Source organism: Lonchura striata, chromosome 2, assembly GCF_046129695.1.
Source record: "Lonchura striata isolate bLonStr1 chromosome 2, bLonStr1.mat, whole genome shotgun sequence".
In the NCBI taxonomy this organism is placed as follows: Eukaryota; Metazoa; Chordata; class Aves; order Passeriformes; family Estrildidae; genus Lonchura; species Lonchura striata.
In genome coordinates, this window is record NC_134604.1 from 97,279,335 (window position 1) to 97,305,133 (window position 25,799).

General features: G+C 39.7%; 1 protein-coding gene across 3 annotated transcripts in view; it reads left to right on the plus strand.

Moving 5' to 3' along the window:
• SHROOM2 (shroom family member 2) overlaps positions 1 to 22,790 on the plus strand; it is a 117,115-nt gene extending 94,325 nt beyond the window's left edge. For all 3 annotated transcript variants that reach the window (XM_021527747.2, XM_021527748.2, XM_021527751.2), the window contains 5 exons: positions 5,058 to 5,807; positions 9,524 to 10,069; positions 10,950 to 11,130; positions 15,653 to 15,925; positions 19,969 to 22,790. In XM_021527747.2, the coding sequence (XP_021383422.2) occupies positions 5,058 to 5,807; positions 9,524 to 10,069; positions 10,950 to 11,130; positions 15,653 to 15,925; positions 19,969 to 20,235 (2,017 nt within the window). In that variant the 3' untranslated portion in view covers positions 20,236 to 22,790. The remainder of the gene's footprint in view (positions 1 to 5,057; positions 5,808 to 9,523; positions 10,070 to 10,949; positions 11,131 to 15,652; positions 15,926 to 19,968) is intronic.
• Positions 22,791 to 25,799: the final 3,009 nt, after the last annotated feature.

The window sequence follows — 25,799 nt, forward strand, 5'->3', positions numbered from 1 at the left end:
GCTAAACTTGGTTGGCTAAATGGTTGTCTAAACATAGGTATCTTGTGAGACCTGAGATAGCCTAGAACATCCTACTTGGCTTCCACCTTTCTTGTATTAGGAGAGCTGAGGCCTTTGAACCTTTGAAGTTTCTGAAATCATAGAAGGCACCCACTATGCATTAGTTGGTACTTATCAATATGGATTAAAATGTGGCATTCAGTGGCAAATTTTTTCCTGAATTTACAACAGTCTTGCCCTATGCACCCCCTTCTAACTTCATAGCATTGTGCTGTCTCAAGCAGAACTACACTGGATAGAAGAAACCACCCTTTATTTGTGCGTTATTGCAGAAGTGCTTTTGGATCCCAGTGTGCCAAGTGCCAGAAAAATACACAATGAAAACACAGTTTCAGCACATGAAGTTCATAGCTTGAAAAGTATTGGCAAGAGCTGTGCCTATAAACAGAATTTTGTCATATGCAAAGACAGTGTTTCCTAATTGCTTTAAGCCACATAATTATCTGTTTCAAGCCAGGTCAGATCCTTGATCCAGTTTTCTGTGAGGCTGTGCAATTCCTTCTGTAGTATGCTGGAAAGAGCAGGAAGACAAAGCTCAAAGTGTCTAAGAAGGAGACTGCCTCTTCTGGCAGAGTATCCGCATGTGGTCACCTTAAAGGGACTGCAAAACTGTGGCCTGCATTTTGAGAGTGTTCGTTTTTGTAGGGTGAGGACTTTTATGGTCGAGTCATGCTCAGGTATGAAGGCCTTTTTCCAGTGTACCTTGTAGTTCTTGAGAAGGAATTTAAATTAAATCAAAAACAGGCACTCCATTTGCTTTCCTTTGTCAGTGAGTTAGTGCAGGACATATCATTGGCTATATAACTGTGCTTATGTTTTATGGTGAAACTTTTGCACAGAGGTCAGGTCCTTCATGAATGATACATTTTTCAAATGTTGGCTAATGCATTTTTGCAAAGCTTATCTGGTCTGGGATTTTGAAGTCAGAGTGTCTTGTGGCACTGTTTAGTTTGGCCTGAAAGTGTTCTCAAGAAACTGTAAATCAGACAGATAAAAATCAAACACATTGAGTTTATTGCAATCACTTTCATTTATTGAGATACAACATTGGATCAGATCATTCTGTCTCTCTATCAAGATTTAGTCAAGTCTTGTGTATGGGGCAAATGAAGAAAGTGATTTGGAGTTGTTTTTTATGGCAACCAAAAATGTTATTATTCTGATAGACATCTATACATAATGATTCATTTTTGTAAATGCTCACTGACTTGACTGGCAGACTCCAGGTTAGTGTGTATTTATGTGTATGTGTATATGCTTTAACCTTCATGCAAGAGCTCACATTACCGTTACCTCTCTCTAGTTTGTTGGAATAGCCTGTTGTATTATTGCTTGGGGGACTGGAGGTGTCCAGGCTGGGGATGAGACTTGGGAAGTTTTTGCCCAGCTTAGTCTTTACATTTCAGTCTTGAGTGTGTATTCTCCAAGCTAAGGGAGACAGAAGGAAACTGAGAGATGTACTTGTCCATTTATGTAGAAAGTCCTTTGTGCCAGTATGGAGATCCACATTCCCACCCCCACTGCAGTAAGTGATGCTGGTGGCTATGGCCACTGGGAAAGTGCAAGACACAGAGCAGAGCTCCTCCTGCATTCACTGATGAGTGCTCAGCCTCTTGTCTCTCCACACAGATCCCCTCTGGGAATGCTGAGCCCTCTACTAAATGAGAGCTTCTCAAAAATGTGAAGGACTGGTTTATGTAATGAAGCAATTCCTTCTTTTCAGTTAGAAGCCTGCATTGGTTTTTTGCCTCCTGCCACTTAGGTATGAAAACTCCTACAGCAAAATACTAAAAACAAATGCAGTAGAAAAGGTTCATGTTAGACTCCTGTACTAGACTCACCCTTACTGAATACTACTTTGTAGCAATAGCATAAGACTCTTAATTACACTTCCTTTGCAGCTCGGGTTAAGTGACTGCTGTAACTTGTCTGACAGTGAAAGCTGTAATGTGCCGTGCCTGGGTGGGGAATTTGTATGAGCTTTCCTGGTTCTGTTGTCTTAGAAAGGTTCCTGCAACTTGGGTGATCGTGGCATTGTATTATGGGGGTGGGGGAGCTTTGGGTTTGAAGATAGCTAAGAGTTTAATGGTTTTGATGTTGGCTGGTTTGTTATCTAGAATGAAAATAGTAATTAAGTCAATTGTCATGTTTTCAGATGATTTAAAACTGTTCTGTTTCTCACTTTGTGATGTTTGGTTATAAATTATAAGTTCCTTTCAGTGGTATGTTATCTTTGCATAATCCTATGGGCCTCATTTCCAAATCAGCTGTGTTCTGGGCATATTATTACATGATACACTGACAAATAGCAAACAGCTCAGTGGACTTCTCAGTATTGATAATAATGTAACACCTTTGCAGGTTCTTGCCACTGTGTTCTCCTGGGGCTTGAAGCTTGTTTTCTTTTCCTCCTTTCTGAACAGTAAGCTTACATCTCTCCAAAATAATGTCATGAGCATGTTTTGCATGAAGATGCACTCACACTGAATGCAATTTAGCTTCAGTGTTGAATGTACCACCACTTCTCCTCAGATCCATTTTGTGTGGCGCTGCAAAATTTTTATTAATTTTGTGGAAGCTTTATGAAGTCATATGTGTAATCTCTGAATTTTATCTCTGTGTTTGCAAATATGGCATCTCTAAATTTCTCTCTGCTGTGATTCTTTGTCCTTTTGCTCAGTTTTGGAAAGTGACAGGACTGCTAGAGCATTCATTACTTTTGAGCCAGATAAATAGATATATATATATGAGTATATTGGTTACATGTTTTGGATATGCAGATGTGTCAGATTGGTGGTGTTCTTGGTCCTGTTTGCTTCCACCACCACTCCCAATCCCAATGTGCATGCGAAGTTCATGGTGTACTTTGCAAACTGGCTGTGGTAATGCATGTAATTGATGTCTTTGCAACATTTTGTGTCATACCCTTGATTTTTCTGTGCACCTGAGAGCATCTGTTGCACTGGTTTTTGTTGTGGCTTATGGATGTGAAGGTGAATTGGGAGGCCTGAAGAGCTTTTGCAGGGGTTAATGAGGAGAAAATTGTGCTGTTCATGGGTTATCTAGACAATGAAAAAATGCTGGTTTAAACACAGTATTTCATATGTAAGGCCTGTAGTCTTCATTGGGTAAATATTTCCATTAAAATTAGTGGATGTATTTACAGGCCTGGTTCTGCCTACATTGAAATCACTAGGGACAATGAGCTGACTCTTGAGATGCCAAGATGCCATGTAACCAAATCTGAATAGTGCTGGTCTTTCTGGCCTTTTGCATTATTTTTTATTTCACAAAACTGTCCTTCATCTACTGTTATAAGAGGAGTCAATAAGTCAATACTGTTAAAAGAGGAGTCAATTCTGTTTTGTAAATCAGAATTAACTCTGAATTTGTCAGACAACTTGAAGTTGTCTGAACCAACTACTTTTAGGTAAAGAAACCTGAATGTCAACAACGCTAATCTCCTCATTCATGTTAAATTTAAAATTTACCAGTTAAAATTGAATTTTAAGGTTTAACACTTCACATGAGAGAGAGAGAGGGAAAGATAGTGTATGTGATTTCTCAGGAATCCACATCTAATCAGTCATCTTTCCACAGTACTTAATTTTAAATATTTGTTTTAATTTAATTAAATTAGAAATGCAGTATGTAATTGCTCCAATTTTTTTTCTTCTTGAATTTACAACAGACTTTAAGCTAACAGTTATTTTATGTTCTTTTATCTCAAATTTTGTTTTCCTACACACTGGTGTTAACTGCCTACAGACAATCTCAAAACTGGTACAGTGATGTTAATAACGTGTTTACATTAAAAAATTCAAGTAAACTTTATTTTACAAATAGGCTGGGAATAACATGTTTACATTGAAAAAATCAAGTAAATTTTATTTTACAAATAGGCTGGGAAAAATACCTTTCACAGTCACCTCAAAAGAAGGCTTGAGTAGTGCATGACTACAGAATTACTATTTAAAAATACAGAGACCAGCACTGTTAGTAGCATAATTTACATTAGTAGCTCTCTGAAGCCTTTGACTTCTTTGTTGCAGCTTGTTTTCTAAGCTCATAATGTCTCTTCAGCCTCCTTTAAAGCAGAGGGCAAACCAGTCTCCTCTCAGGGCTCCAGAGGTACTTTTCTCCTGCCTTCTGCTCTTTCCCCAGTTTGTCTTTACCTGGTGAGCACAAATGTACTATGTGTCTCATGGTAAAGGACAAGCATGGAACTGTAAAAGGCTGTTTCCTGACTAGAGAGACAGAGTGTGAAACTGGAATAAGCCCAAAAACATTTAGGATAAGATAAGGCCTTTTTGGCCATTGCTTGCCATTTGTGCTGACAGGGCAAAAGAAGTTCAACCTTAAAATAATTCTGACTGGAAAATAAACCTCTAGATTTTCTTCTCTGCCTTAATTCAGGAGATAGCAATTTTCCCCTTCCTAGTTTTGTAGCTTCAGCAAACATTTTGTTTGCTCTCATTTCATTTTTCAGCAGATACACAAAAATTCACCCTCCAGATTTGTAATTAAAGTTCACATTTTAAAATGTTTCTGAAGTATTATTGCACTTAGATAAGAAACATGTTTCACACACTTTGTTACTGACTTTGGAGCAAGAAGAGAATTAAATTTTAGTATTACAATTTCTCTTCTGGAGACAGTTTTCTTTTCTACCAGTGTTTGGCCATTTGGCTGTGCATTTTTAAGTAAGCTGTGCACACTGCAGCACCTCGGGTTACCCAGAGGTTGTGTCATGTCCTGTGGTGCTCTATACCCTAATTTAGCCTGACATTATGTTTTGACTCATCACGTTAGATTAGGTACACCATGTGTGCCCATACATGAGAGGGTGTTTTTGTGCTGTACAGTTACCATAGATTGGAGGAGTTGGTGTTCAGTGTTGGATGTGATCTCAGTTCAAGCTCCCTGGGTCGGTGTGTTGGCCTTGCACTGAAGGAGATAAATTCATACACATACTAAAATCATGTTCTTTTCTCTAGGCAAGTTGACACAGGGGCCCTGAGGGAAAACCCACAAGAGAAGAGTGATCAACTGGACCAGAATTCAGGCCACAAGTGGAAGTCTTCTGTCAGACCTTTGCACGTGCAAGAACCTACAGTTCTGCCTCACGAGAGTCGGGGCAGGTCTGGGACATTGCCTAGTGACTACCGATACTCTCAGGAAAATGTGAATGAGAAGAGCAAGGATTGTAGCCTGCCTTACCTGCCCTACTCTGAGCCACAGACCTTGAACGAGAGCCACTCCTGTCAGTCCTGGGGTAAAGGAGAGGAAAACCATAGAATAGAGCCATTGCTGCTGAACAAGAAGCGTGGACCTGCTCCTCAGAGGCCACCACCACCTAAAAGAGATAAATACAGGCGACCAGATACTTCTGCGCCACCGCTCGGCACCTCTTCTGAATCTCTGCTGGCAGCAGCCAGCCGGCCCTTTCTGTCCTCATCCCCCAGCTCCGCCCAAGTCTTTGCCAGTCAGTCCTCTCTCTGTCAGAGTCCTGCAGCTTTCAATGGAAAACTGAAGAGTGCTAATCCACAGCATCTCCAGCAGGTGTCATCCACAGAGAATGTTTGTCAGCACTTAGAAGAAAAAACACACCTTAAGTCTGAATCTTCCAAGTATCGGTATATTCAAAAGCCTGGCATGGAGTCATCAAGGTCCCCTTCTCCCCAGTTTGCACCACAGAAGCTCACTGATAAACCTCCTGTGTCCCTACAGGATGAGAACCCAGCCAGGTACTAGATGTAACTCTTCTACTATTTTATTAACACCCTTTTGTGCAGTTAGACCTTATTATTGAGCGTCTCTTCCTTTTCTTTACACATCCTTCAAGTTCATTAAGCATTGAGCCATTGCAGCATATTTTAGACACCGCATACTTGTGTGAAATTCCTTTTGGCTTTTGGTACCATTAATGTCCTTCAGCTGGTCTGTGGTTTCTTTTAGTTGACTTGTGCTGCCCAGGTGTTACAGCTGGTAGTTAGTAGAAAATGAAAGGGAAGGGTTCTAAGGGATTTTCCTCTGAAAGTACAGGCAAAGTCAGAAAAATCCCTGTCATCATTTCCCCTACCTGAGTCTGTATATAAACATGAATCAGTGTAAGGAGGGGCAAAGCAGATGTGGGAAAGGAAGCTGGATCCTTTATGAGAACATCTGCTCTGAAAACACACAGAGTAATTAATATATGCTTGCCAAATCATGACTGGTTTTATGTTGCTTTTAGAGTGAAATGTGGCACTTCAGGTTGTCTATGGAGGGGTCCTCAACACTTCATGTTGACAAGGACTGAACAATCAGTAGGAGACTGTCAGTAGTTTCCCAGGGTAGATAAACTCAGAATTAGACAACTGACTGAAATTAATGGATTGCTGCATCTGTCATATGCTGCTAACATCATAAAAGGTTATTCTCCCACAAGATAACAAACTCTTCCAGGAAGCTCAGGAATCTTGGTTTTCATAAATCCTTCAGCACTATAGTTCATGGTTAAAGAATGAAAAACCAAAAAAACTCTAAGCTGAATTAATGCAGAGGTTGCTTCTCTGAGCAAAAGCAGTTGGCATGGCTTTTCTCTAATGTAAATGGTTGAACAAACTGGTTTTCTATTTTGCCTCATGACATGAAAACATGAATCACTTTTTTCCTAAATAGGCTTTGATGTTTTACCTCTTACAACTAGAGGAGAAAATGAGGTTTCATTCTGCTATGTTTTTAACATGTAGTAATAATATAATTGACAATGAAAAATGCAATATGTCATATGAACCCTAGAATCCATGTGCTAAGGTAGATGATGATAATGACTTCCGTAATATTTTGCTTTTACTTCCTTAATGTATTCTTTATGAACAGATATGAAGCATGTGTAGAAAAGCAATTGTATTTGTCCTTCCATTTTTGCTAAGTTTTAATATTGAAATGAGTACCGAGGTATGCCTAATTATATGCCCATATCTGAATGATGAAGTATTTACCCTGTGAATCTTTTGCTAACATTTAAAATTCTTAGGCCCAGACAGCTCTTGTTTGCACACAACTTATTGTCCCTAGTTAATAATTAAATTACTCACTAAAACAGGCCAAAAAGAATAAGTGTAGCAGCCACATCTCAGAACTTTTCATATGGTATTTATTTCATATGAATAAAATATGTTCAATAGATTTATCTTATACATAGTTAATCAGATTTGGCTTATTATTTCTATTGGCTCCTTGTGTATGGGCATTGGGACGTGCCACTTTGCATGTTGGGGGCAGCTAATGTTTGATGATTTTAGCTTATAGTTTTTGTACTCTTCTAACAGAAGTGTCTTGTTCATCAGCAGGCCAAAGTGAGTGTGTGTGCAGGGTTTCCTGCAGTGATTTAGGTAGAATAATGTGTGTGGGGCAAACACACACACATTACTGTGTGGTGTACTGATGGTGTACTGTACACTGATGGTTTACACAACTCGGTTATTACCAAAGACAGCCGTTTAGCAACAGCAAAGGTGAAAGGAGTGCATCAATAGATTTCCACTAAACCTAAACTCAAGTCAAGGAGGGACTGTTTGTGGTTGGGTTAAGCTTTGGAATGTCCACAAGCAAGGGTTGCTGCAAGTCAAAAATTTCACGCTGCCTTTTTACAAATGGAAAACCTTCAGAAATCAGGAGGGTAGTGATTGCAGAAACAGAATTTTTGAAGCACCTGATGTTGAACTGTCCTTGCTTTTACTGAAAGCAATTGATTTAACAATGCTTTAAGTTTCTGGAAAATATTTGACTAGGCTGAGAGGAATGTACTCAAAGCCTCAAAACAGATGCTGGGCATTTTAGGAGAAGAATTGCACTCAGCTCACTTCTTTTCCAGTTGCCTTCCATACATTTATGCATTCCTCTTATATTTCCCCCAAATTCCAAAATGTTCTTCTTCATATTTCAATAGAGCTTCAAATGTTTGGCATTTAACTAAAATAAGCAAAAGAAAGGGTTGGGGTGGTGGCTGGGCACTGCCCAGCTCTGCTGCAGTCAGGAGGAGAGTCCCAGTCTGCAGGTGGGGAGCTCTGGTCTAAGCAGTGGGCACAGAAATAGCTCTTTAAAATGACAATCCCCTTGAATGAAAACAGCCTGATGAAATGGGAGTGGGGAGGTTCAACATGGGCTGGAAAACCTGTCCCAGGAGTTGGATCGGTATGCCAAAGCATATCCACAAAGCACTTGTGGAAAGTAAATACCTACTGGGGGCTGCATGTTCATTCATTTGCCTCATTCAGAGGCAAATATACATTTAAAATACAAGATACAAAAAATGTCAAGTCAAACAGATTCTGCTTTTACCAACAGTAGAAACGTATAAGCTTATTTTAGGGAAGGTGACACATCCACGCTTAGAAAAGAGCTGTAGTATGACTTGGTCACTTATCTGAAAGGCGGCAAACTACCCAGCCAGACGAAACCAGATATTTTAGCTGGTAGGCAATGTTCCTTTCCTTGCTGTAGAGGTTCCAAACCCACATTATGATAATAATTTTAAACTTTTTGCAAACTCAGAACCACTAAACTAGACTTCAGTTTCTTATATGGTTTACATACACTGCAGATGTTTATGTAATGTTATTTAACATGTTGTTGTCTAGTTTAAAAATCTAAGTTAGCCTCTGCTTTAAATACCTTTCCTTACTGAATGGCAAAGGTGGCCCTTTGTATTGTGCAGTACAGAACTTCTGCTACAAGCTTCTCTTAAAAAGAATATCCAGAATTGTGTGTTATCCTCTTCAATGACTGGGTTCTCTTCTTCAAGTGGAAAACTAGGACACTATGGTAGGCTCTATTTATTATGCTTTTATGTCATATGTGAAATTTTATAAATGAAGATTTTTTTTTTTAACCATGTAATTAAATTTTGAATGATTTCCAGGTTTCCCATGTGTGCTTCTTTGTTATTCTTGTAGCTCAGTGAAAACCTAGCCTGTGGGATGCTCCCATCTGGTCTGTTGTCTCTTGCCTCGGAGGAGCTGAGAATTGATGTGGGGGCATCACAGACTCCCCAGGCAGCTCATCAGCCTGTCAGGCCAAAAGGCGAGGCCACTGTTGGATCTGTGTGAGGATGGGCCGAGGGCGTGTTTTCCTCTGTGCCTGTGGCAGCAAATGGGTAAAAGGTGATTCAGCAGCCCTGTCTGAAATCTGGTGCCTGGCTGCTGAGATTGGACCCTCATGTTCATGGAAACAAACAGAAGTCCTGTGTCACGAGTATTGTACAAGGCTGATGTTAGGGTACCTTACAAATTAACTAATAATACAATTTAAAACCAGGGCAGAAAATAACGTGTAGATTTAGGGTTTGAGGTACTGTGCTAGGAATAGTCCATACCTTACTCTTATCTGTCTTTTTGGGCTTCCCCTCTGATTTGCAGATACAAATTGAGATTTAAGGTTCTTCCATATCTAAGGATGAATTTTGTTTATTTTCCAGAATTGAAAGGGTTATAGACAACAATACTACAGTGAAAATGGTTCCCATCAAGATAGTTCATTCTGAGAGCAGCGCAGAGAAGGAGAGTCGGCAGAGCCTTGCCAGTACCATGGAGCCTCCTGCTTTACCCAGTGGTTTGGAAAAGGACCAGATTAAAACACTCAGCACTTCTGAGCAATCCTATTCACGATTCTGTGCTTACACCAGGCAAGGTGTAGAGCCAGAAGCCAGAACCAAACCAGTAGACCCTCAACCAGCTGAAGAACCTGGGAGCAACTTGAAGGACAGCAGTGCTGCCACGCAAGCATCCAGCTATGTAAAGGCCAAAGAAAAGACCTTTGAAGACTGGAAGTCAGAGGAACTCGCCAGAGAGATTGTGGGAAGAGATAAATCTCTAGCAGACATACTAGATCCTAATGTGAAAATAAAAACAACAATGGATCTGATGGTTGGTATATTCCCTAAAGATGAACATCTCCTAGAAGAAGCTCAGCAGCGCAGGAAACTTCTGCCAAAAGTTCCCTCTCCAAAAATTTCAGAAGAGAAGTGAGTATTACCTTCTGTAAGCTGGTATGTCTTTGTAAGCTTTTATCCAGAGTGTGTCAGTATTCCATAGGGGCCGGAGGTGAGTCTTCTGTTGAGGGTCTTTTTTGAGACTTCTGTGATAAAATAGTAGTCAAGCATATACTACTCATGATACCATTAATGACAGAAACAACAGCATTGTACAATATGAAAGATTTCCAAGACATTGTTGAAAGCCAGTTTTTGACAGCTGAAGAAATAATTAACTTTTGCCATTTCATCCTGATTACATATCTTACCAAGATCATCCAGTCTAGTAACTGGATAGAAAAGGAACAATATTCTTACTTTCTTTGTGTGATGAAAATTTATTATGACACCTTAAAACAGGCTGAGGCATTTCCTAGAAGTGAACGAGATCAAAGAAGGAAAAAAAATTAATTCCATCCACATTGATGTTCTGGTTTTTGTTTTCTTAATGCAAATTATCTGATGAGTTATATCCTTCTCAAGAAGTTTGTTTATGATTCCCTAATCAAAAAGTTAAATACTTATATTGTACTATCCCAATTCAATAGGATACTGATATGACACTGAGATTTTTTTTCACTACTTTGTAAAATGCAACTTTCCATTTTGTTTCCAGATGCAATATCTTTGATACATTTCAATTCTTGTCATTATGTATAATCATCTGCATGATTTCAGTTTTAACTTTTGCTGAGCATACTGAATTCATACAGATTTTATTCTCACACAGTGGGTTTTTTTATTCATATAGGTAATAGTTTTCTCTTGAACCCCCTGCTTGCTTGGGGAAATGATGGCTCTAAAACATTCTTCTTTCTTTTCATTAATTAGGGTGTCAAGGCAGTTAATGAAAGTTTTGACTTTTTCCCAGGAAAGAGGAGCAGAGTGCACCATCTGCCATCTCCCTGACAACCAATTCTACTTACTACAGCACATCTGCACCAAAGGCAGAGCTGCTGATTAAAATGAAGGACATGCAGGAGCAGCAGCAACAGCAGCAGAGTGAGGATGATTCTGAAGATGAGCTGGATCATGACTTGTCAGAGAAGAAGGTAAAAGACATTTATAAAAGAGTAATGGGAGGCTCTGAGTTCTATTCATTACATTAAATGTAAATTTGTTTGACTAAACAGTCTTCAGTAAAATGCCTTCTAGATGTGCAGGATCACTTGGAAAAAAACAGTCTCCTTTGGTTCTGGGGGTTTTATTTTGTTTGGTTTTGGGGATGAGTTAAGTGTACACCTGTGAATATGGGAACTTCATATTAGGTGCTTCTTGCAACTTGTATGTTTTGGGAAGTCTCAAAGGGAAAAGTCTTGAGGAGGATTTTTAAAATACCGTTTTCCATTTGAGGTCCTTCTCTATTTCTCACTATGTAAAAAAACCCAGCAGTGCTTATGTATCCCACTGAAGCTGGTGGTGGTTTTAGTTGTTCCAAATTTTTGAAATTTAGGTCCAGAATTTGGATTTGTCTCAAGAGAGAAGGAACATACACACACCTTCTTTTTTCTTTTCCTCCACCTTTGTTTTCATGAGCAGCAAACTATTTCTCCTGCCTCCCAAATTAATAAAAATTGTGGGAGATAATTAATTAGCCTGGTAGATTCAGTGGAAGTTGCTTGTCACAAGGGAGGGAAGCAGTCTTCTTATTCATCCCCATCCTTTGGTGTTTTATTTCTGATCAAAGGTCACCATAATTCCCTAGATGCTACAATGATGATCTGACATTTGTGTGGTTGGAGAAAGTGTTTTCCTACAGTAAAATCATTGCATTCATCTCATTAGTAACTTGGCACAAAATATTTTAATCATTGTTTCCAATATGGAGAAGCTGGAGGAAATGTTCTGTTTGATCGAGTAAAGGGATGTAGTTTAACTCTGTGTACCTAAGCCAGTAATGCAGTGGTGTGCAAACCTTTTCCGTCCAAGTCAGCTCTCTGCTTAAAAATCAGCTGCCAGGGTGTACTTGATAATCCAGTCCCAAAGAAATTATTTTGAATTATTAAGACTGTATTTAGTCAATAAGAATGAGAGATTTCCACCTGTGGTTCAGAGCAGGCATGGGTGGCACTGCATTTGAGTGTGCTGTTGTGTTTTCTATTAGCTCTGTGTTGTTTCAGCCTCCCTCTGCTGCCTCTGCACTGCACAGTTCAGTGTGCTGTGCAGTGCCAGGGGCATGGTGTGGCTGCAGCAGGAGCCCTTCCCTCACCCTCTTTCTAGACAGCTGCTGAATCCAACAGCTGTACTACTTACACAAATTAGGGATTTTATTTAGTTTTAAATAATTTGGTTTTATCTGGTGCTACACATGATTGTCACATTCATGATTTTGCTACAATTAGTTTCATTCTCATTAATTACAGAATAGGAGGGAGGTAAAATTAAACCTTTCTTGTTTGCTCAACAAACTAAATACTAAAACTTTTATAAGCAAGAGTGCCATTTACTTTTGTTGGTTTCTTAACAGGAAAATCATGTTTAGCCTTTTCATACTTCTGCATGCATCCCCCAGCTTCAGTATATGCCACTAATCATATGACACAGGAAGGTTTTCACAACGGGCTTTTAGCAGAACCCTCCCATCTTCTCTGGGTGTACATGTAGTAGCGCACACGCCCTGCTTCTCTCCCTGCTCTTCCACGTGGAGATGGAGCACTCAGTTCAGTGGGCTTTCATCATGGATCTTGTCAGAAAACATATAAAACTCTTTGTAACTGGGTCAAGGCATCTTTATTAAATGAACAGAAGATACAGCTTGGTCCAGCTTCTCGTATTTGGCAACAGTTTAACAAGGGATTCTTAGGGACCCGAACATTTTAATGGCACACTTTGACTTCAGTAGTTTTAGATGGGCCATGTGCCCAGAACCTGTTTCTTGGTTCCTGGAAACGGGTAGTTCTGTTACGAGATACCTTAATTGCAGTCCACTGTGGAATGATTCCTGTATTTGTCGTTCTCTGCTCTGCAAACCAGAAATGTGTGGTGATATTTTTTACTTTTGAAATAAGTACTGGAATTCATATAAGGTTGTTAATTCTTTTATATTTTATTTTGGTTTTTTGAGCCAATCCCTGTATTCCCAGCTAGCAGGAATGGAATGAGTGTGTCTTGTAGGTTTGCCACAATTACAAAATACTGATCATTTGAAGGTTGAAGATTTTGAAGATGCTATAAGAGTGTTTTTTGTGACAAGGAAAATCCACATATGGCTGTGTAAAAGTTTCCCCTTTGCCCTTAGGAAAATTTCAGCGACTGCTGAAGAGTATAAAAGTAATTCATGCATACCAATTTTTATCTGGTTTGAGGCTTGAATTCCTTAGGAATGGGGTGGTGAGCTGAAAGTAGAGTATCATTTTCATAGAAGCATACCAAGCAGCGAGCCACCTGAGCAGTTCTCTGCTGAGCCACCTTCTGTGTTGCTAGTCACATCAGCAAGAATGACTTTATTGTTTTCTTGTGTACTGGTACAGAATTCACAGCTATAAATTATTCATCAGCCAGTCTGAAGATGTAGACTGCAGATCTTCTGGCTCAGTAGATATGGAATATAATACAGGTTTTCTACTGTTTAGCAAAAGGATGTAGTGAGTTCACAGTTACTGCATGCAGAGGCTACTTCATATGGGTATGAAGCAATTGGTAATCGTAATCCAATTCTTAATAGATATGACAGTCTTGTTGCTTTAGAGGTTAGCTTCAGCTGCTTGGGATGTTACTATACAGGATGTTACTGGGAAAATGGCTTCTTGCTCTTTTGAATAATGAAACTGAGAGAGCTGGTCTGGACTGGCAGACCAGATCAGTAAATGCTTAGCAGCCATGTGCCCTTTTTTTTTTTTTAATTATTATTATTAAAGAAAGTTGCAGCATAGTTGCAGAAGTGAAAAAACCTTGAGATAATAACATAGAGCACCACAGTATCTTGCTGTGTTTCACATGGTGAAACAGCAGCACAGTGCATGTCATCTCAGGGAAATGAGAGTGTAGCACTGTGACCTACATAATCTAAACAGCATTTGCATTGAGAGAAGGGGGAAAAAATCAAATCCTGCAGATTAATCAGTCAGTAAAGCAGGCATCTGTAGAACTGCTTACTACCTTAATCTTTTGGGCACCAAGGCTAACAGATAACCCAGATCCAGATTGACCTGGACTGAGTACATTAAATCCAAAAGGAAAAGACTAGTATTGATAATCCATGGGTTGAATTTCTACTTTCAAAAAGGCTGCTACATTTTCACGGTGTACTTGCTTTCTGTTAAGATGACAGACTTTGTTTTGTGCTGGTTTTTGTTCCCAAAATAAATTGGCAATGACTGTTCAGTGGCCTCTGTGAGCAGCAGCTGCTCTCAGTATGTTTCTCAGTAATCATGAAGGCTTGTAATCAGATTTTCATTTAGAAAGCAGAGTTCTTAAAGAATGCCATGAGTAATTAAAAAGAAAGCTAGGGGTACTGTGAAATAATGATTATTTTAAAGGATGTAATTTTCATTCAGAATTTCCACTGAGGTGGAATACTGAGGTGTATGCTTAGAGAATGCTTTGGAAATTTTTCTTACCTGAAATTAGCTGAATACCAAATAGGCACCTACATTTAAATGAACAAGGCATTTTTAGGGTGTGAATGATCTCAGAGTCGACAGCTGGCTGAGCTAACTTACACCACTTGTGCACCAGCAAAAGCTAATGGGCATTTAAGAAGCAAGACCTCCTGCCCAAATGCAGGAAAGTAGCACAGAGGGACCACAGGTGATTGAAGGAGGTCTGGATTCTTGGTCTGGTTTCTGCTGGTTCTGCTCCTGACATGCAAACTAAGGCAGTGCAAGTGCACCTCAGGCAGTGGGGACTATAGTACAGAAGCCCCCCAGTCTTCAAGTGAGGCTGTGTATTTGCCTGGCCTGGGACAGTGATGCTCCTTTGGTCCTTTGGCAGAGCCACTTTGCCCAGCTTTGCACAGAGCTGCTTTGTACAACACAGTAGATTTTACTCCCTGTGCTCTAGGGATTATGACTACCCTGCAGAAATGTTGTAAAGCACTGTTAATGCTAAGGTTTTCTGAGAGTGGAAGGACTGCTATTGGAGGAATGTTAATATTATGCAGAAAGGAGAAGAAAGCTTGACAGTGCCCTAGTTTTAACTGCATCATGTGGAAAATACAGGATTGTTTTTCTAGTACTGTGTATCTTCCTAAGTGTATCTCTTCAGCAAGGTGTTACGGACTTGACCTGATATTTAGAGACACAGACACATGCTGTACTTTCTGCTGTTCATAACAGCTTTAAAGCTGCTCAAAGAAAAATCAGGAAGGCTTCATGGTAGGGCGAAAAACCTTCATATTTTTCCACAAGGTAATTTGCTTTAGCACAGATCTTAAGCTGAGTATTGTGCAGCTATGTTCTGAACCTTTGAATGCAGAGGTTTAGACCTTTGACACAGACAATTTGTTTGTAATGCACTCGTTATCAAAGCTTCATGGAAGTTGGAAATGTATTAAAGTGCTAGCTGACATTACTTTCAGAAGCAGGGAAAAATGCAGTAGTGCTAATAAATTCTTATCTCTTTTATTTTCCACAGCAAGAACTTATTGACAGCATTAGTAGGAAGTTGCAGGTGCTGAGAGAAGCACGGGAGACACTTCTGGAAGACATCCAAGCAAACAATATCCTGGGAGAGGAGGTAGAGGCCATTGTGAAAGAAGTCTGCAAACCAAATGAGTTTGACAAATTCAAGATGTTTATTGGCGACCTTGACAAAGTGGTCAACCTCCTGCTGTCCCTGTCTGGTCGTCTGGCCCGGGTGGAAAATGCCCTCAATAACCTGGATGACAGCACCTCTCCAGAAGAACGGGTGAGAAGGGCCAACAATAATATTCCTACATTTAGGGAAGCTCATGGGATAGGGGAGTTTGCCTGGTTTTGTTTATATAAGTTGCAGAGCTCAACATGAGGGATAGTGTGCGGATAAATCTTGTAAGAGAGAGATTTTTTTTTTTTTTTTTTTTTGAGATTTTTTAAAACTTTCCTCTTTGCCTTCTTTTCTTGGAATACTGTAACTACAAGTGGCTTGCTGAGAAAAAGTGGGTTTGGGGTGCAACATACTAGAAAAACAGACTTATTGGCAAAAGTTTAAAGAAAAAGGGAATCCACTGATAAGAGCATAAAAAGGAGGCTAACAAAAATATGGTAACAATTCAAGATGTGAAAAGCAGTGTTTGTGCTATAATGCAGAAACCTTGCAAACTTCTTTATACTAAGTGAGGATCTTGATACAAATCTATAAGGTTGTTAAAAAGAAAGTGCTTCTCATCTACGACATACAGCTTCCTTCCACAATATCTAGTAAGGAGCAAGAAACAATAGAAGGACAAACCTTTAAAAAGAATGGGGGGGAAAGGGGGGGAACAGGAGAAGGCGTGGCAAAAATTATTTTTCAGTAGAAAACATGTTTTACTTAGGCAGAATAGCCTGGTAGTGATGTGGAGGACTCCCAATAGAAGCGAAAATTTCAGGAGCAGGAGTATTCAGGGTGCTCTTAACCTGTTGAATCCCACCTCTGCTTGCAGCAATTTTTTTAACTTCAAATGCCATCAGGCCTAACCTAAGAAGAAGATAGATAGCAATACATATATGCACCAAAAGAGAGATGTAGATAGTGTGAAACTTAGGCTAAAATAAATAGAGAGTGTTGATGGGGGGGTGTGTTTTGAGTGAGTTTTGCTTCTACGGTTAAATTAATATGAAGTACGATTTTTGGCTTGTAGCTGTGGACTGAAATGCCAACAGTTCACCTAAGTGTTCTAACAGAATTTTTTCCACAGGCTGTGGCTTCATGTTGTTTCTTTAGCCTGTTGCATTATTTCACACTTAAGAGCCAGTAAGTGCTGGGACTGATCTGAAGCTGTGCTTTTGCTGCTGAGCCCAAACATACTTGATTAATGGCTGTTCAGACTTCTCTCTGACTGAGGTGGAAAGGAAAGTATTTGACAGCTTATTAAAGGGCAGATCAAAGCTTCTGACACTTGGAGAAATTTAATCCCTCATTAGAATCTTTTCTAAGTGTTGCTGCAGTTGTGTGATGGGGAAGGAGCTACCATGATTTGTGCTCATAGGAAACACAGTTTGAGATCTATGATAAAAATAGCTTACTGGCTGGATGTGGAAAAGGAAGATGGTGAGGAGGTGGTGTAGTAAGGACAGTCAGAAATTGTCTGTGTGTTCTGATGTCAAATTTATACTGACAGAAATCCAAATCCCTAATATATTTCAATCCCCAATCATCTTCTCATGCACTGACACCAGTCTTGCCGTAATAACATCAGGAGAGGTCCATCAGGACTGAGGTGAGCCCTGGAGAGGAAGACTTGTGGGTATTGGTGGATGAAAAGCTCAACATGACCCAGCAATGTGCACTTGCAACCCAGGAAGCCAAACGTGTCCGGGGCTGTATCAAAAGCAGCGTGGCCAGCAGGTCAGGGGAGGGGATTCTGCTCCTGTGAGACCCCACCTGCAGTGCTGCATGCAGCTCTAGGGCACAAAACACAAGAAAGACATGGGCCTGTTGGAACCCTTCCAGAGTAAGGGCACTCTTAATCAGAGGCCTGAGCACTGCACAAGCAGAGACTTGGGAATGCTCAGCCGGGAGAAAAGAATACCAGAGAGGTCTTGGAGCAGCCTGACAGTACCTAAAGGGGGCTTACAAAAGGGAGTTTTTACAAGGGCATGTAGTGATAGGACAAGAGAGAATGGCCTGTAGGTGAAGGAGAACAGGTTTGGATAAGATGCTGGGAAGGGGTTCTTTCCTGAGGGTGATGAGGCACTGGAATAGGTCTCAGGAGGTATCTGCCCTCCTCCCTGGAAATATTCAAGACCAGGTTGGATGGGGCTTTCAGCAATCTGGTCTGATAAGAGCAGGGCTTGGAGCTACATGATCTTTAAGGTGCCTTGCAGCCCAAACCATTTTATGATTCTATGAAATGTATCTTGAAGTATTGAATTTAGACTGGTGCTTGTGGCTTTTTTGGTTGTTCTTTAGTATTTTAGTAGGTCAGATGATAATATGTTGTGAACCACTAATGTACCATATAAATAAAACAGAGGATTTTGCTACCATTGTTGGGGAGCATATTCCCAGTGACCATTGATTTTTCTTTCCAAGATGATGTTGTCTAATAAACATTGCTTTGATAGCTTTCCACTTTCTAGGAGCCAGCAACAGCTTACCAGACTTTCTCAATAAAAGCAGTCAAATAATGACTGCTGAGTTAATATTTTGATTGTCAGATGCTCTGCTATAGGTGGATTTTTTTTTTGCCACAGGGAACACTATCAGGTATTTCAAGTTCAACTTCTGAAAGGGGTTTCATCTGAAGAGCTACCAACCCCTTTCCTCTTACACAGCAAGGCCAGTGTATTCTTATTGCTTGTGCTTTGCGTCCATGCCCTCTTGCATTCATCAGATTCTGGCTAGTTAACTGCTGCTCAGCATGCACACACCTGCAAGGCTGCTCTGGGAGCAGTCCAGCCACACTTCTGGGATTGAGGCTGTCTGCTTCTTGTCCTGGTGAGTTCAGGAGAACTTTTAGTTCCATCTCTTTGCAGCAGATAGTTCTGCTTGCAACTTGGGATTTTTTTCCCCTGGCATAAACTCAAGGGAAATTAGACTGTTTTTTCTAATACTGTGTGATTTTTTTGACTTGTCTTCCATAGCTGTCTTGAATCCTGAGTTTATCTAGGTTGTGTATTTTAAGTACATTAAGAGCACAAATCTGAAAACATTTCACTCTTGAGCTTTGGTCTGTCTATAGAAAGAGTCAGCACAGGATGCACGTGCAACTCTTTGACAGGTAGGTTTATTAGAGCTCACTGATCTGTAGCCCCCTTTGTCTCATACTTCCATCTTGAAAAGATTGTTTTATATCCTGCAAAAACACTTCTCTGTAAATCCTTCAGGCTTATTAAACAGCATGTGTGATTTAACAGAAGGTGCAAATTAAAAAGATGGACACGTTTATTAGAACAGACTGAGGCTTATTTGAAGAAAGCTTCTCAAAGAAAATTCATCTCTGAAGCCAAGCTAGAAGTTATGCATTGGTACCTCTTAGGGACACTTTTTAATTAAGTTCAGACATCTGTATAGGATTCTTGATGTCAGAGTAAGCCAGCCATACTGTGTCACTGGAAAAAAGCAATCACTTGTAGGCAGACATCTGAAATAGGTTGGATTGATGGTGTTCCTGTTCTTTCCATGTACTGCCAAAGGAGTATAGCTGGGTGATTCAGGTGGGACTTTGGCTGTGCAGACAGGTGGTCTTGGCAGGGAGGCTGCTGTCTTCTGCCATCCTCTTTCTTTTGCTTCCCTTTTGCCCTTCTTTTGTCTTGCCTCAGCTTTCACTCTTGCTCATGTCTGAAGACCACAGGATTTCACATGTCATGGTGGAGGCTTGTGGCTGCAGCAGAATTGTGAAATACACATTGTCAGGAGCTGTATAAGAACAAATGGCTCCATTAACTGGTCTGTTGCTGGGTTCTGTAACCACAGCTGTGCCAGTGCTGTATGGAAGATATAAGACAGTTAAGTCTTAATTTGAAGAACTATTATTCAAAGGCAACTATATTGTATACAGCTATTTATAACTATTAAATAGTAAAGGAATCTTTGAAATAATGCTTTTGAGGCCAACAGAAAGTAATTGTGCATCTTTCATTGATTTTCTATAGTTTTTTATCAGTTTTTTAATGCATTTTATTAATCTAAATTTTAAGGCATGTTCTTTTTCCACCTTTCTCAATATTCAGGAACATCTCTCTAGATAAAACAGACTTAAGAATTGAAGCTGTTGTCCCAGCCTAGTGAACCGAGTGAATTTTTAACCGTTTTTCTTTTCTCCTAAGCGGACATTGGTAGATAAGCAAAAGCTGCTGACCCAGCAACATGAGGATGCAAAGGAATTGAAGGAGAACCTGGATCGTCGAGAGCGCATTGTCTTCGACATTTTGGCGAACTACTTGAGCGAGGAGAACTTAGCAGACTATGAGCACTTTGTGAAAATGAAGTCAGCCCTCATCATTGAGCAGCGAGAGCTTGAGGACAAGATCAAGCTGGGGGAGGAGCAGCTAAAGTGTCTGACTGACAGCCTCCAACCTGAGCGGCTCAAATAAGGGCACTGAGTCCAACCAACAATCAGAAAAATGGGAAAGAAGGAAGGGATAGGGCCATTTCCAAGTATACAAATGAGTCTTTTGGCTTGCTTGAGTGTCTGGTAGAGAAACAAGTTCACAAGAGAAAAATAGCTCTCACAACAGCAATAATGCTTTCATTTTTTTTGAATGATGTATTTAATTTTTTAGAACACATTTTTATTGCTGGACTCTACAGCTTTTTCTCTTTGCTTAACTTCCAGAAAGCTCCACAAAAGGGGAGAGACTCAACCCTTCTCCTCAGTATGTTCAAAATCTGGTAGCTGTGCATGCAAACAATGGTTTTTAGAATAGGTTGTGTACTTCCTTTATGTTCAGATGCTGCACAGTCTGCTGGGAAACCCTACAGCAATTCTCAAATGCACACACATTTAGAACTTCTAAATTTAGTGGGTTTTCATGGTTTTTTTTAAAGACACATTAAATAGGGGAAGCATCTTATAGCTAATATATTCAGATGGCTGAAATACAGTGTCACTCTGATCCTGTGGCATCAGACACTTTTTGTAATATTGTATATAGGATGGCACTTTCCCCTTGCAGAAAACAACTTTAAAATCAGTCTAGTTAAATGCTTCTTAAGCAGCTTGCAAATCACCTAATGCCTACCTTGCTGAAGATTTTTTAAAAATTATTTTGCAAGACATATTTGTACACCCTCTTAATGCAATGCAAGTGATTTTCTTTACCAAGTTGTACTTAATTTAAGAAACAGACTGGAAGTACTGTGCTGATTTTATTAAAAACATTTTTAATCTAAATTATTTAGAAGGCTCGTCTGCTTTTTGTGCTTTTTTATGCATGTTTTTATTCTTGTCTCAAGCCCACTACACTTCATTGAAATAAATGTAGGTTAAGGACACTGGTTGTGTTTTTCTTCTGGTTGCTCAACATTGTGATGGTTTTATATAGCCAATTAAGTTATACTGAAGTTGACCTACATAATGCTGTTTGTTCCTCTTTCTCAGACTACCAAATGCAATAGAAGCAATTCTGCCGTGTAAATACTGTGCATTACTTGGAGCAACTGCATTGTAACTGTGAACATAAGTGGGGCTTTTTGCTTGTTTTTTCCATTGAACAGTGATAAAGGAGAGGATGTCAGTTCACAGTATCAGATCACTAATCTGATTTCCTAATACTGCCAGTGACTTAGATTATTTCCAGTAGCTCTAAAAAGAGGTGCTAACTCATGTTTGCAGCACAGTAATGGGTCATGCTGACTTGCATAGATACCGGTAGTAAAATTCTATAGTGTCTTAAGTGTCAAGTTCTACATTAAGATAAAGTTTTGCAGGCAAAGAAAGTCTGGGAAGACTTTGTGTGTATGCCATTTCTATTGTGTAAGGAAAAGATTTATCGCTCCTCAGACAAATAGGTTCCCCAACCACAAGCCATGTTCAAGGCTGATGTGAATGCCAGTCTGTAGCTAAGCAGGTTGATAATACAGTCATCTGTTGAAATGACAGCAAAGAATTCTTCCCACTACTCTTGCAGTATGGCAGCATTTACAAGAGTTTTTCTGTCTTTCTTACGTGAATCCTCTCTTTTGTGGGGAGAGAACTGGAAAGGCACTGATCAGTGAATTGCTTGTGAGTTGGGGAACCGGGGAACAAGAATCCTCTGGAACCAGTTCCTTTACAAACAGGTGCAAACATTAAAAGGACTGTTGCCCCCCCCCACACACCCTTATCGTGCACTACTTTGTATACCTGGACCAAATTTTAATTGAAATTATGTTGATGTGCATCAGTTGAGGTCAAATGGAGCTACCATTTTACAAGACCTAGAGCTGACCTTAGTTTCTCCCTCCTAGTGCAGAAATGTAGTCTTCTGGCATCTCACAGTTATTTGCTGCTATGTTCCTAGGACAACTGATCCCTTTGTCCTTAAACCTGTCCCTTAACCGTAACCAACCCAAAACTAAACATAAATAAATTATGCTTGTCTTAGCTTGGAGAAAAGTGTGCATTGTTTTATCTGTGGCATTTTAAAAATTTTACATATTGTGGTTACTCTGAAATGTGTATGTGAAATGTGAAGAATAATATAATTACAATGTGTTTGTATACAGTACTTTGATTTAGATCTCTAATAAAAGGTAGCAATATTGTGAAAGCTATATCTATTATCCTTTTCACAGAACAGTTGTGTAGACACTAATATCTCATTTCCTTTTCCAAAACTTTTGAAAATCACTCACCCTGGAAACATGAAGATGATGGCCTCCCAATATTATATGTAAATCTGTAAATAGCTGTACTGTTGCTTTTTGAAAAAAACCTGGTGCTAATGTTTTGCCTTTGGCATCCTGGGGATGGCTGTTTCTTCATCCTTTGTTGTTCTCAATTCTAGATCTTTTTGTATAGTGAAAGATTCCCACAATGCTTCTCCATCTGTTTGGATCCTTCAGCCCAGAGTGAAAATGTACAGTTTTCCTGCCTGACACTTAACATGTACCTACTGATAAATGGTATTGCTTGACTTTGAGAAAATAAACTGTATATTTCAATGTAGAGTTAGTTTTTGTGTGCAGTGTTAATGTCAAAAGCTTCTGCTTTGCTTTGCTGATTTGCAGTGTTGGCCATCTCATGGTGCCCATCAATAGTGCTTTTCAAGGCCAGGCCAGTTATCTTGTGGTCTGAAGTAGTTTGTTGTTGTTGTACAGCTTATTTAATGTGTTGAGTAATGAATCATTCTCAAGTTCCCAGTGTAAGGACCAGAAACGTGTTTGTGTCTATTTAGTATTTTAAGAGTGTGAATATGAGATGGCAGAAAGGTAAAATGTGTTATGAGGTTATAAAATATATATGAGGTCTCTCACCACTTAGAGAGCACATGCCAGGGGAGCAGTTTAGATTTTCCTGCTTGGGGAATTCCACTGTTTCAGCTTCATCCCATGTTTAGAATGGATACTTCATACAGAAATATCCAAAGTCAGTGGTGTGTGAGATTTTTTGCAAGAGCAGATAATTTGTGAACTCTCCAACTCTTAACAGACTTCCACAGAAACTTCAGTTTAATGGGGGTTCTCAGATTAACTGCAGAATCTTCTTCTTTATTGGGAAACACTGGCACGTATGCACAAATTTATAGTAGGGGTGACCACAGATCACAGAAGCATAGCTTGATCCTGGAAATTAATTGTCTGTGATTGTCTGTGAAGGTCTTTATAAAATCTGGGAAAAGAGAGATAGGGAAAGAAAAATACTTGGATATTTGTAGGAGTTTTCTAAACTTCTTTTCACCCTTCTCCCTCTCTCTTTATACATGGATGGACCCACCTGTTTGTGCCTGTTCTTGTGACATTAGGTATAATCCAGGATGGCAGCTCCAGAGGAATAAGAGTCTAGTTTTTGTGTGCTATTTGCATTTTTTTAAATTGCCTTTCTTTAAACTGAAATTCAGCTCTTTATTTTCTCTCATGGGGTATTTGAGACCCTCAGATTTCAAATGAGTCACCATTTCACAATACCTTTCCTAAGGTATTGTGCTTAATTTTAGTGTACTTAATTGTCTCAGTTTTTACAGCTTAAGTAACCTGTTGGCAATCCAGTAGCTCTAGCAAGCCCTTATGATATGCAGTAGAAAGCAACTCCTGTTTTAGTGGTGTCTGGTCATTCATTGCAGAAGTGTAAAGGCCTGTTCTAATTAAGGGCTTCTCAGTTGTGCAGATTTTTTAGAGGATAAATTGTTGTTGGTGGTTTTTTTTTTGTATACTTGAGAAAATCGTGCCCACAGAATGTTAGGAAAATTAAAAATTACATCTTTAAACTGGATTATATATTGTCAGTTGTCAGCAGTGGAAAATTGGTCATCACATTTACTTACCACAGTTCCAGTCTGCAACTTAACTAATTATAATGATCCATGAAACCAATTATAATGATCCATAAACTGTAAGATGGGTAACCCATGAGAATTAGCAACTCGCCTGTGAAATCTTGGGTTTCATTCTTTCTACCTCCTGCTTTTATAATGTTGCTATGAATAAAGTTGTTCCATTTGAGGTAGGTTAACTTACTACATTCCAGAGGAAAATCTGAATTGAAATAAATTGAGTGCAGGTCAGTAGTAGGAGGTAATTCTCACTCAGGCTACAGTAGCACACCTACAAGCAGAGCAAGTATCACTTCAGCCTACAGTAAACACCTTTTTCTTGGTTGTAACCTTGTGGGCCAGTGGGCTGTTGTGTATTTTAGACTGAGTTTTATTTCAGTCACAGCAGTCGAGCCTTTCCTGAGCATAAGGCTAGTAAAAAATGCAAAATTTTTTCTCAGGTGTTAAAAATCCTCACAGTGGCTTCATTTTTAGATGCTTTGATATCTGTCTTGGAGGCAGCCGGAGTTTTGCAGGGGGGACATGGCCTTGTGGCTAGGATGTGCCTTCCACTAGTGCCAAACAGGTCAGTGTTAGTGGAGTCTGTGCCCTCCCTTCCTCTCAAGTCCCCTCCATGCAACAAACTGCTCCCTGTAAAGTTAACAAGAAATGTATCCACAAACTGCCATTACCTCTTGCCTCTTGCTGCTGACTTGTGCTGGCTGCTGCCAGGGCTGGGATATCAAGACTATCTGGTGATTTCTGGCATCCCTTCTGTGGTGAAGCAGAAGGAGGAATTCTGTGTAGCTCCTCTCCAGGTGTCATTTGTTAACCTGCAACCTTGCCACTAGAGAACAACCAGATTCCCAATGCATTTCATCTTTTATTGGAATACTTTAATTTGCTGCTCATGATTGTCTTAACACAGGAGATATTTTAATTAAGGCAAGTGGATTTATGACTGTGAAGCTGAAGATGTAGTGGAAGATACAGAAAAATAATCAAATTTACTTACTTAGTAACATAAAATCTCCAGCAAAATGGCATTTAAAAAGCCTGCATGTTACATGTCCCACGTGAGAACTGTCAAGAATTTTAGGTCTATGGTCCTATATTTTAATGGAATTAGTAAAAGAAAGCCTTTTCTTAAGTGCATACCAAGCTGCAGCTGTGTTAACTAAACTGTTTATTCCCAGCAACTTCTGTAAGAGGAGCCAGTACTGGCTCTGAGGAAGCTGTGGTCCGATGTCACCAACAGTTGTTGATTTGCTGCTGTTCCTTGTGACAGCAGCATTTGCTGGGCTCCTTATGCAGAACATATTCTGGAAACGGGGTGATGGATGTCTGCTTGTAAGAGTTGTACCAAAACATTGTTTTGGTGGAACTGTGAAGTCCAAAAGCCTGAGAGAAATGAACAAAATCTTCCTGATGAGAATAATTTAATTTCAACATCCATTTCACTTCCCAGATATCCGCTCTTCATAGTGTGTATTACTGATAACTTACACTTGTGTCTTTGCTAAATGCCTCAGAGAAATATAAATACAATGAGCAGTAGCAGGCTAAATAATAAGCAATAGAAGGAAGATAAGATTTTTTATCTCAGTATCTAAATATGAAAGGCATGAGTCCTGTGAATACTATTCATTGCCACTCCCAGGAGTTGCAGCTTCAGCAGCTTTCTCACACAGAGATAAAATGGGAAA